General features: G+C 45.8%; 1 protein-coding gene across 3 annotated transcripts in view; it reads right to left on the bottom strand.

Moving 5' to 3' along the window:
• Positions 1-12,977, bottom strand: part of KMO (kynurenine 3-monooxygenase) — a 1,041,428-nt gene that overhangs the window by 210,406 nt on the left and 818,045 nt on the right. For all 3 annotated transcript variants that reach the window (XM_073673271.1, XM_073673270.1, XM_073673272.1), the window contains 2 exons: positions 12,255-12,312; positions 12,089-12,171 (listed from right to left, as the gene is read on the bottom strand). In XM_073673271.1, the coding sequence (XP_073529372.1) occupies positions 12,089-12,171; positions 12,255-12,312 (141 nt within the window). The remainder of the gene's footprint in view (positions 1-12,088; positions 12,172-12,254; positions 12,313-12,977) is intronic.

Below are 12,977 nucleotides of genomic sequence, written 5' to 3' on the forward strand. Positions count from 1 at the left end.
CATGATTCCTCGATGACACCTAACTGGAGCATTTGTTTTACCTCAGCCGTGATGGCTTGCCTCCGGGGTTTGGGTACCTGGGACGGTCTCATTCGTACTCTTACCCCAGGTTCCCTCGTCATCTTGGACATAAAAGGGGTCCCTTGATCCGTCAGGATCTCCTTAAGTAGCCCAAGGTGACAGAACATGGCAAACAGCTCCCGTGCAATCAGTTTCGCTGAGGTGTGGCGTAGCGGTACAGCCTCCGGGTACCGGGTAGCATAGTCGACGACCACAAGTATATGTTGGTGGCCACGAGCGGATTTTACAATGGGCCCTACCAAGTCCATTGCAATCCGTTCAAAAGGTACCTCTATCACTGGCAGAGGTACCAATGGGCTACGAAAACTGGCGGTGGGTGTGGTCAGTTGACATTCGGGGCAGGATTCGGAGTACTTTTGGACCTCCACGTAAATCTCAGGCCAAAAGAACTGCTGCAAGATACGTTCTTGGGTCTTTTTAACCCCTAAGTGTCCACCCAGCAGGTGTGTGTGTGCCAACTCCAGAACCGCCCGATGGTACGACTGAGGTACCACTAACTGTTCCACGACCTCATCCCTGATTTTGTCTACCCTAGAGAGCAACTCACCGTTGACTACCATCCGTGGAAATACAGTATCTGCACCGGGCTGTTGAGCTACGCCATTTACCTCTAACACCCTTTCCTGCGCCCGAGTCAGGGTGGGATCCTGTAGCTGAGCTGTCCCAAACGTGTCCCGGGACACTTCCAGCTCGGGGATTGATGGGGTCTCCTCGACCTCTCCTGCCAGCACCTCTAAGGGAGGACATCCCTACGGCAGGTACCCCTAACTCGGGTTTGTCGGGTACAGCGCCTGTAACAAATTTTACCGGGGAAGAGTGGATTTTGTGTTTCCACAGAGTCCAGAACAGGGGCAAGTCTCTTCCCAACACAGTCCCATAGGGAAGAGTTTTTACCACCCCCACCACATGTTTTATGTCGCCACATGGCGTGGACAAAATTACCTCCGCTGTTGGATACACACAACCCCGACTGTCCGTCCACTGGGGTTGTCTCCTGCCACCAGCGACCCATGTACAAAAGTCACTAGGCTCCCTGAGTCTAGGAGGGCCTCCGTGGGGCACCCATTAACCAGTACCTGGCACAGTTGGGGTTCACTGTTCGGGGGGTCGGCACTCGCAGTGCAGACGGTCTGGGCGTACATTGAGACCCGGCGGTTATACCCGCAGTCCATGGGCTCTGTAGTAAAGGGGCAGTTAGCAACCACATGTCCCATGCCCCTGACACCGCCAGCACCTAATGGTGGGGGTACTGTTAGTTCTTATGACCGTTTGGGAGGGAACCGGTCTCCTGCTACTCTCACTCTGGGGTACCCCTTCAGCACAGGTACGATGCTGACTGTCCTCAGCAGAGGGACGTGACCCCTTTCCCGGTTCCTGGGATGGCAGGGATCGGCGTGGCAGTCGCGAGGGGGCAGAGTCCCGGATAAAGTCCTGAGTGGCCGAGTAGCGCTCGATCAGGCTGACCACCTGGTCGAGGGTGTCGGGGTCCCCTTGCCCCACCCAACGTTGGATAGCGGCCAGCAGAGTCCTCACCAGTCGGTCGACAACCACCCTCTCCACCATCTGGGCTGGAGTCAAAGACTCAGGCTGGATCCACCTCTTGACCAGCTGCAAAAGGTCATAAGCCTGAGTCCGGGCGGGTCAGGTCTCCACAAAGGCCCATTAAAATACGCGCTGAGCCCTCACGTATGTATTGACCCCCAGCTTTTGAGCCTCTGGTAGTCCTGGGTGTCCTCCCGACTGAGGTCGAAGTAGGCCTTTTGGGCATCGCCGACCAAAAACGGAGCCACCACTTCTGCCCACTGGCCAGCTCGTAAGTTTTCCCGCTCTGCCGTGCGTTCGTAAATGGTCAGGAAGGCTTCCACGTCGTCCTCCGGTCCCATCTTCCTCAACGCTAAGCGAACCTTGTCCCGGGCCTCTCGACGTTCCGGGTTCGGCATCGTGGCTGTTTCCGCAGGGCAGCAAACTGTTGTAGCATTAGTTCATTAGTTAGTTTTTTGCTGCTGCTGCTGATTATGCTGCTGTTCCCGCTCCTGCTGTTGCAGCAGAGACTGCAGCTGCTGGCTGAGTACTAAATGCTTTAAACAGCTCCTCCATTTTGTCCACGGGGTGGGGCTGAAAGGTGGCAGGCCGGATTGTGGTCATGCAGCTGCCGGTGGGGTATGCCTCAGTCAAAATGCCCGCATTCTCCACCAAGCTGTGTTCACACCGTGCAGTAACTGAGGCAGTGACCCAAGCAAGTCCAACATAAACAGCTTTTATTCAGCAACTCACAGGTAAACAGAAAGTCCTCTGGTTCGCAGCCAGGTTAACATGAGTCCATAAACAACGGTTGCCGTGGGCAACGGCCGCACCGGGCCACTCAAAGCCTAACGGGTGCAGAGCCTTCCCAGGCATAGGTTCAGCTACACAGAGGCCCGCCAAGCTTTCCTGCTATGTCCCTAGCAGGCCCCAACACTGAACAACACTAATCCTTAATGCAGGGTTTTTAAAGGACCTGTGGCAAGAGCCACTGGAAAACCCAGGTTGGAGGGAGGAGGCCGCCCCACTGCCTTCCTGTAGCCTCCTCCAATAAATGAAGGCCCTGTCGGGTTTTACTAATCAGCCTTAGCCAGATAGCCTGACCAGGTCAATGCTCACCTTCATTCCTGCTTTGCAGCCACGGGTGTGTCTGTGACTGCAATGCACTTCAATGGGTTTAATAGGTCTCTGTACACATTCTGGGGGATATATACCGTCCCTCGTATACGATCCCCATCACTGCCTCACAATACATGTATGTTGTTTGCAGTGTTTCCACATTATAAAGATTGTGATTATGAGAAAACTTCACCCAAAAGGGTTAAATGTTCAACAGATGGTGAATGAGTAATTAGAGCTGCATTCTTTCAGGGTGTATATAGTTTTAGTTTAGAGTATGTATGCAATGACTAAGGACGTAACAGTCTGAAACGCATATGCGATTACTCCATGGCTGAAGTTTTTATGGATTTGCAATAAAGAAGAATTTTTTACGAGGACCCAGTGCTGGATGTGCCTTCCTTTTCTCTTCATTGTTCCATGCTATATTACAAGACCTTCCATACAGAGGAGATCCTCAGTCCGCGGATGAGCTGAATATCAGGTTACTGCAAGGTTTCCTATGACATTTACCTGTGTAATATGTCCGATGTGTCTCAAAATCAGGAGAGCAAACCAAAATATAGTCCAGATAGACCACCACAAACCTCCCCACCAAATGATGGAACATATAATTTATGAAATGCTGGAAGATATCATTTATGAAATGCTGGAACACTGCAGATGCATTGGTCAAACCGAAAGGCATAACCAGACTCTCAAAATTGGCTTCTAAGGGCTGAGTCATTCCATTTAGAATCCGTTGCCCATCTACAGAATTCAGAACTGTACGTCACCACTGACCGATTTCCCTGCTCAAGGCGACTCGGTCAGGGTCATCGTAGATGAGGACCAGGGCCCCAAAACCCTCCACAGATTGGAGGCAAACCGAATCCTGCGGTAAAGAAAAAGCCCAGAATTGAGGATCTCCCTGCAATAGTGAGAACAATTCTCATTTGTTGCTCCTCACTTTCGAAGGAGTGAGGACGAAGTTTAAAGCACAGTTTGCAGGCCTCCTTGAACACAAAAAAACTTGTCTCTACCTCATGAAAACCTGTCCGGGAGGGCAACCTTGGGTTCAGGCTGGACATGCCTACCAGCAGAGGCCCCCACATTAGCGACCAGTAGCCGCTGATGCTGTTGCTGAACCTCACAGCGGAGGTCTTTCACCTCCAGAAACAGACCGCACAGCTGCTCTGTGAGCTCTGCAACTGAACCCATACCAAGGAGAAAGGAGAAAAAAAACACGCCCAAAAAAACAACAACACACAATTAAACCCAAGTGTCAGTTTGTTTTTTTTCCTAAATGTGCACAGCCGGTGATAATGTCACGCACAGTGTAGGAAAGACAAAATGCAACACGAAGGGATCAGGGGAAGGGAGCCCAAACACTAAGGAAAGAGGGGGTGGAGACCACCTATGTTGATCTGATATCACCCTGTCTTCCCTACCGTCCCTATATTGGTTTCTCACCAATCGCCGATCAGGAACCTAAAACCCTGTACCTCTCTAGAGCTAGGCCCTGGCTTGGGAAGTGGGGGATGAGTGTTAGTCAGTCCCCACTAACAACTAAAGACAGCAAGGGGAGACAGACACAGGGGAAGTAACTTAGCTTGAGCCGACTTCAGAGAGATTACACCCACGGCCTCTTGTCACCAAAGAGGAAGTAAGCAGACTGCAACAGCTCCAAGCCTTCACAAGGGGTCATGTGAATATCACTGGCACCTATCTATAGCAAACAGGAAGTATTTACACACCCAGACCTGGGTGTCAATTAGCCAGAGGGAGGTAGTCGCTGGGTCCTAGAGTGAGACAGATCTAAGAAGGTGTCTGTAATGCCAAACGAAGAGATCTCCTGCAACCAATTGCAGGACGACTGTCTGTCACATCTGACACACCCGTGACACTATCATCGACCACTATACAAAATTTGTTATGGCAGTGCCAGTCAAAGACCTTACAGAGGAAACGACAGCCAAAATCTTCATACAACCTTATGGATATCCAGAAAAGATCCTAAGTGATAGGGGTGCTGCATTTGAATCTGAACTGTTCCAAGATCTGTGTACCCTCTATGGCTGTAAGAAAGTGAGAATAACTGCATATCATCCACAGTGTAACAGTCTGTGTGAGCGGATGAACCAGACTCTAATTGACATGCTACATGCAATACCTGCTCAGCAGAGAACTGATTGGCTAAATCTACTGCCAGAATTGGTCTCTCTCTACAGTAACAATGTCCACTGTTCCACCGGTTATACGCCCTATTACCTGATGTTTGGTAGACAAGGAAGACCACCAGCAGATGTTGTCTTGGAAGTGCAAGTTCCAGAGACAGTCAACCCTCTGCCACACACTGATTAGGTCACAGAGCATCAGCAAAGACTAGAAGAAGCTAATGTCATTGTGGAAGAGAGAATGAAGGTCGTCCGTCAGACAAGAAAAGAACCACAACTCGATAGCCAAAGCAAAAACGCCTGACAGTCGGAGATAAGACTTCGGCTTAAGAAGAATCATTCGCACCACCACACCAGCAAACTAGATGAGAAGTGGAAGACTTGTCCATACATTGTTAGAGCTATCCCTCTGCCTGGAGTATAAATCTACAATATCTACTATATTGTATACAATATCTAATCTAATAGAGAATGAAGAGACAACCAAGGTGGTACACCATAGCCAGCTGAAGCTTTGCCTGACAGATGACGTCCGAGATGCCTTCAGAGATGACAGTGGAGATGACATCGCCAACCATCCACCAGATGACTTCAGAGCTGATTCCAGGAAGAAGCCCGCAGAGACTGCTGTTCCAGATGAGGCACCCCCTGATAAAAGGTGAGAGACAGCTCCAGAAAGTCAAGGTAATATGTTTCCTGTTGGATGGCCATTTGGTCCTTGTTTGCAGTGGTCCATCCCACAACCTGTCAACCCACAGTACGCAGCTACCCCCCACTGAATGTATTGATGCTGAATCCCTTGAGAATGACTCCCCATCAGATATCACAAGTGACTCATTGAGAAGGTCAGAGAGAGTGACCAAAGGCTGTGTTCTGGCAGGATACCTTGAATGACTGAGTTAATGCTTTACTCTATGTTCCTTAATTAGGACTATTAAAAGAGAAAATAGCCCACTACAAGAGACTGTGATACAACAGCCCCCATGTTCTTCATTTCCCTCATTTTATGCAACGTTCAAGTTACGTGCCTTCAAAGACTTTTGAATGATGTTCTATTTGTTCCAGGTTACAGCATTTATAGATGCATGGGGACATGCATATTTTTAAAGTTGGTGAATATGTAATGCCCCAAAGTTGTTGTGTATGTGCCTTTTAAGATGTAGCAGAGCTAGCAGCTACCTCAGTATGTCTGCAAAATGTTCACATTTCCCTTTGCAGATAATGTGCATGAGAATTTAGTATATAGAAGTAGTTTATATATGCACAAAGTGATGTACTTATTATGTTCTGCCATCAGGTGGTTGATAAGAGTTAAAGCAGCCCTGCTTTCCATGGTTAGACCACACAACCAGGTCCTTGGCTAAGCACCAAGAGAGAAGGACACATTTTGTGCACACTTTGCCTAGGAAAACTGAAGGAACAGGTAGGAAAATTAGAACTCCTGTATATGAGAAACCACTGCCTCAGCTACAGTCAGCTGTGTGAGAAAAACTGTGCATATAAGCAGAAGCTGGTACTCAGGAATCACTGCACCATGTATATATCTGCATGACTATACTAGAAAGTAACTGATTGCTGATGCTGCAGCTCTCTGGAGGTGGTCTGAGGATTGTCCTTGACTGATCTCACCATTCTTCTTCTCTGCCTTTCTGATGTTTTTCTTGGCCTGCCACTTCTGGCCTTAACAAGAACTGTCCCTGTGTTCTTCCATTTCCTTACTATGTTCCTCACAATGGAAACTGACAGGTTAAATCTCTGAGACAGCTTTTTGTATCCTTCCCCTGAACAACTATGTTGAATAATCTTTGTTTTCAGATCATTTGACAGTTGTTTTGAGGAGCCCATGATGCCACTCTTCAGAGGAGATTCAAACAGGAGAACAACTTGCAAGTGGCCTCTTTAAGTAGCTTTTCTCATGATTGCGTACACCTGGCTATGAAGTTCAAAGCTCAATGAGGTTACAAAACCAAAAAAGTGCTTTAGTAAGTCAGTAAAAAGTAGGTAGGAGTATTTAAAACAAGAAAATGATAAGGGTGCCCATACTTATGCACCTGTCAAATTTTGTTTGAATGCAGATTGCACATTTTCTGTTAGTACAATAAACCTCATTTCAAGGCAGAAACATTACTGTGTCCAACAGTTATTACATATATCAAACTGAAATAGCTGTTGCAAAAACACCAATTTTTATAAAACATTAAGCTTAAGATTAATAGGGGTGCCCAAACTTTTTCATATAACTGTATCAGCTCCTACAGTTTATTGTGCTGCTATCCTTGGAGGACAAGGAAGCAGGGTCATTGAACAATTGATGTTTGCTAATATGTTTATTACCCATTGTAATGACCTGCAAATATTAACAAACTATGCAGATTGATTGAAAACTTGAACAATGACAGTGGACCTCATCCCACCTTCCCTCTAACCTGTGGATGATGGCCTGAAGGACAGATGTGGGTATAAGAGGGGACCTCTGTCTTTCAGCAGTGAGACGCCACAGAACAGCCAGCCAGGGAACTATGGCTCAAACATACATATTTGACACTCTACAGGACACCAGCTTAAGGGACCACGGCCCCAGCTGGAGGGATATAGATCTGCTCCATTGATAATCACTGAACTCATGGAGATGCTCAGAAAAGCCAGGTTGGGACCATCAGGTCACCTGGCCATATGAAGACATTCAGAGAAGCCAGGTTGGGACAATCAAGAAACCTGGCCACGTACCTCAATAGACTGTCAGCTTCCTAAGCTTGTTGTTACCTCCTCTCTGTGGGTGTCCACCAAAAGCATGGTGCCACTGGTGGGAGTAGTCGGCCCAGGATGCCCCGAAGTCGCAGCTGCTCTAATGCCAGCAAGTCAGCGGAAGGGTGAGACTCTGATTTGCACCATCTTGTGTATTTGCTAGGACTGTTCTATATGTCTATTCAATAATGTATTGCCACACTGTTTTACCCTCACTCTGTGTTGTTTGAGTAGCATTATGCCCAAGGGGAAGGAGTGCGGGCGTTCAGTGGGATGAGCCCTGGTCCATGCGGTCTTTCTAAAGACAGCTGGGCCAGCAGATGAGAGCACCCACTGACTCTTGTGTCTCCACATGAGCTCTTTATATGCTATTCAATGATACATTTGGTCATTAACTGCACATATTCAATTCAGAAGGGAAAGGATAGATATTTTGATTTGTCAGCTCACATTTTGCTGGATTTTATTGGGGGAGCCATGCTGCTTTTCAAGAGCCTTTGTGCTATCAGTCCATGGAAATTGCCTATTTTTCAATTGACAGATGAGATAAATATTTAATTGGTACCATTCTGGGGTAAATAGCATTTTTGATAACTTTTAAAAGGTAATTTTTATGCTGAACACTTTCGTCAATTTCCATCGAAATCAGAAAAAAGTGTGATTCAGAACCCCCCACTGAAAACATTACCTCTCAATAATGGAGGCAGGTTGCGTCACTTTAGACTCCATGTGGCCTGTGTTCCAGTGGTGAGTCTTTTTAGATGTGCACAAGAGCATAGATAACCATGGTTTTGTGCATGCCAAAATAGATGGATACAGACAGAAAAGAAGCCATATGTAGTCCAAGGCGACTCTGCCTGCCTCATCATAGCATATGAAGCAAGAAGAAAAACAATCAAAAGTCCAAAATATGATTAAAAAATATATATATAACAAATTTTATTAGCAAAATGCAATATACAGGTAAGGGAAACAGGAAAAGTGCATGTGTGCAGCACAATTCTGCATGGGGTGCACAGAGAAGGAGCTAATATATATACCGATATCTATTAGTCAGTAAATACACAGTGGTACTCTGCACTAGCAGTGTATGTATTTGTACACCCTCCATTATAGCCGAGTGGCTTGGTGTCAGAAATAATCCAGGCATGAGCAACAAGAATCAGAACACGACAGAAATTTTACATGGTGAAAAAGATGTATATGGCACAATACCTTAGAATAAACACCAATCAAGGAGGGGTGCAGCCTTCCTGTACGTCCGCCCTAACATGCCTTTCGGACCAGCCTTCGTCAGGGGGCATGAAGGAGGAAGTGTGCGTGGGTTTAAAAAGGGGCTGGACCCAATAGCACCGTGAACTGGAAGTGATGCATGAGATGCTGTGGCAACCGCGATGCCAGCCAGCATCCGCATCATATGATGGGTGACATCAGGAACACATGACGGCCATGTGACCCGACGTCAGCCGCCACATAAAGACACGGAGGGCCAGTGGGGATAGCGAGGGCAGAACATGCATGTGTGCAAGGCCACGGTGTATTGGGAAAAGGATGCACGCGTGGATATACACTGCTCAAAAAAATAAAGGGAACACTTAAACAACAGAATATCAAACTTCTGTGAAATCAAACTGTCCACTTATGAAGCAACACTGATTGACAATCAATTTCACATGCTGTTGTGCAAATGGAATAGACAATAGATGGAAATTATTGGCAATCATCAAGACACCCTCAATAAAGGAGTGGTTCTGCAGGTGGGGACCACAGACCACATCTCAGTACCAATGCTTTCTGGCTGATGTTTTGGTCACTTTTGAATATTGGTTGTGCTTTCACACTCGTTGTAGCACCAGACAGACTCTGCAACCCACAGAAGTTGCTCAAGTAGTGCAGCTCATCCAGGATGGCACATCAATGCGAGCTGTGGCAAGAAGATTTGCTGCGTCTGTCAGCGTAGTGTCCAGAGGCTGGAGGCGCTACCAGGAGACAGGCCAGTACACCAGGAGATGTGGAGGGGGCCGTAGGAGGGCAACAACCCAGCAGCAGGACCGCTACCTCCGCCTTTGTGCAAGGAGGAACAGGAGGAGCACTGCCAGAACCCTGCAAAATGACCTCCAGCAGGCCACAAATGTGCATGCGTCTGCACAAACGGTTGGAAACCAACTCCATGAGGGTGGTATGAGGGCCCGACGTCCACAGATGGGGGTTGTGCTCACAGCCCAACACCGTGCAGGGCACTTGGCATTTTCCACAGAACACCACTGGTGCCCTGTGCTCTTCACAGATGAAAGCAGGTTCACGCTGAGCACATGTGAAGACGTGACAGAGTCTGGAGACTCCGTGGAGAGCGATCTGCTGTCTGCAACATCCTTCAGCATGACCGGTTTTGGCAGTGGGTCAGTAATGGTGTAGGGTGGCATTTCTTTGGAGGGCCGCACAGCCCTCCATGTGCTCGCCAGAGGTAGCCTGGCTGCCATTAGGTACCGAGATGAGATCCTCAGACCCCTTGTGAGACCATATGCTGGTGCAGTTGGCCCTGGGTTCCTCCTAATGCAGGACAATGCCAGACCTCATGTGTCTGGAGTGTGTCAACAGTTCCTGCAAGATGAAGGCATTGAAGCTATGGACCGGCCCGCCTGTTCCCCAGACCTGAATCCGATTGAGGACATCTGGGACATAATGTCTCGCTCCATCCACCAACATCACGTTGCACCACAGACTGTCCAGGGGTTGGCGGATACTCCTAGTCCCGGTCTGGGAGGAGATCCCACAGGAGACCATCCGCAACCTCATCAGGAGCACGCCCAGGTGTTGTAGGAAGGTCATACAGGCACGTGGAGGCCACACACAATACTCAGCCTCATCAGGAGCATGCACAGGCATTGTAGGGAGGTCATACTGGCACGTTGAGGCCGCACACAATACTGAGCCTGATTTTGACTTGTTTTAAGGACATTACATCAAAGTTGGATCAGCCTGTAGTGTGTTTTTCACTTTAATATTGGGGGTGACTCCAAATCCAGGCCTCCATTGGTTAATAAATTTGATTTCCATTGATGATTTTTGTGTGATTTTGTTGTCAGCACATTCAACTTTGTACAGAACAAAGCATTCAATGAGAATATTTCATTCATTCAGATCTAGGATGTGTTATTTGAGTGTTCCCTTTATTTTTTTGAGCAATGTATACATATACTAATCATCAAGTGGTAGATGATACGAATGGCAACCAGGGATTGACATATGTAGTACAAATGATCTAACAAAATGGCAATTGCCCAGATATATCCGTACTATAAAGATACAATCATACAAACATTAATAAAGATGCATAATTATGCTCATGTGTACATTCAGAATCATATAGTTAAGAATGTTATTAGTATTGGTAAAGACATTACTTGTTTGCCAATATGCTTACATGTGTATTAGATATAATGGAATCATATCTCTATACTTTGTGACAAAGTCACTGGCAGAATACTGGAGGGGAGATATGTTTCACTGAGGCTGTTAGCTTCAATGATGTGAAACATGGAAGTTTCTCCTGCATAGAGGGTTAAACAGCCATTTAAAATAAGCATGTTTTATAATTGGATTGCTGTAGTGTGGGAGGGAGGCCATCCACCATATCTCCACCCCAGGGTGGGGTCTGGGCTTTAAATAGCCAGCCTTTCACTTAGGTGGTGTTCAGTGTGTGGAAGCTAGCTCCTGAGAGAGACGAGTTTGTGCTAAAAATGGACCATGCTAACCCTGAGTGGCCGGATCTCGGCCGAAGTAAGGACTGTTCTGTACCTTTTTACTTTTTGTTTCCTGTTTTGCCAGAAAGGCTACGTTTATGTTATGCACTTGACTGTGGTTTATGATGCTTCATACAATAAACCACTAAGTTATTTAAAGAGACAGTGTCCTGTATCTACCTCCGAGTGCAGCAGAGCGAGCGACTCTACCTCAATATACAACAATGGTAAATATTGAAGAAAATAGTTTTTTTCTGAATCACAAAATGATGATAATAAATAATAATCTTTTTATTTATATCACGCCAACATATTCCACAGCGCTTTACAATTCAAACAATTTACAGACATTTTCAGCACTGTCCCCATTGGGGCTTACAATCTACATTCCCTATCAGTATGTCTTTGGAATGTGGGAGGAAACCTGAGAACGAGGAGGAAACCCACGCAAACACAGGGAGAACATACAAACTCCTTGCAGATGTTTTCCTTGGTGGGATTTGAACCCAGGACTCCAGAGCCACCGTGCTGCCCACAATATAGTAGTATATAAATAATTCAAAGGCCCTATCACATTATATACAACTTCACAGTGGCATATCATATTTTAACCAACACTAGAAGCAGGTAATTGCCTCATTATAGTGAATGGTTTTGTCAAGAATTAGGACAAGTACATCCAATGTTGAAAAGGGGTTGATGCAAATAAATGACAACATTTACCTCTTTGTAATTGTACATTGCCAGGTCTGAAATGGCATGAGCATCAGGTACCCTAAGCTGGGAAAATTCAGGGACACAGATGTCTGCAAAAAGAATTTAACAATTTAATGTTACATGATAAAGCAAATAACCTGGGTATTGTTGGATCTTATTTTGCATCACTCACCGAAATCATTGCTGCATTGCTCCATTAAGTCAGAAAATACAAGGCAATCTTCAAATCCCTATACAAAAAAAACAAAAGACCTGTATTCAATTTTGTAACAGAAATCATAACAAAATAAAATTCATACAGTTAGGCCGTGAACATATAGTGTTATTTTTCTTCAGGTGACCATCTTTTTTTACAAAACAGTATAACAAAAATGATTAATTCATTTCCAAAATTCATGCTGAGACCTATAGCCATGTTTTTCTGCAAGCTATGTAGTATGCTCATTCAGATTGCGTATATAAAGAGATATTTATACATCTGCTTCAGAGTGAGACCTGTAATGACTGACAGTCTGCTCTCATGATCTCACTGCAGAGTTGAGTATGATTATAACAGACACAGTACAGCATTTACCTCTTCACCCCCAACCTGTTTTCACCTTCCTGACCAGGTCAAATTTTACAATTCTGACCAGTGTCATTTTATTAGATAATAATTCTGGAATGCTTCAACACCATGAATCTGAGATTATTTTTTGGTGACGCATTGTAATTCATCTTAATGGTAAATTTTGGTCGATATAATGTGCGTTTATGAAAATTTTACAAAATATTTGAAAATGTTTACATTTTTAAAATTTGAATTATTTTGCCCTTAAATCAGATAGTTGTACCACACAAAATAGTTAACAAATAACATTTACCACATATCTAATTTACATGAGCATCATTTTTT

Source organism: Phyllobates terribilis, unplaced genomic scaffold (assembly GCF_046119375.1).
Source record: "Phyllobates terribilis strain yellow unplaced genomic scaffold, ASM4611937v1 Scaffold_3__8_contigs__length_932513732, whole genome shotgun sequence".
NCBI lineage: Eukaryota > Metazoa > Chordata > Amphibia > Anura > Dendrobatidae > Phyllobates > Phyllobates terribilis.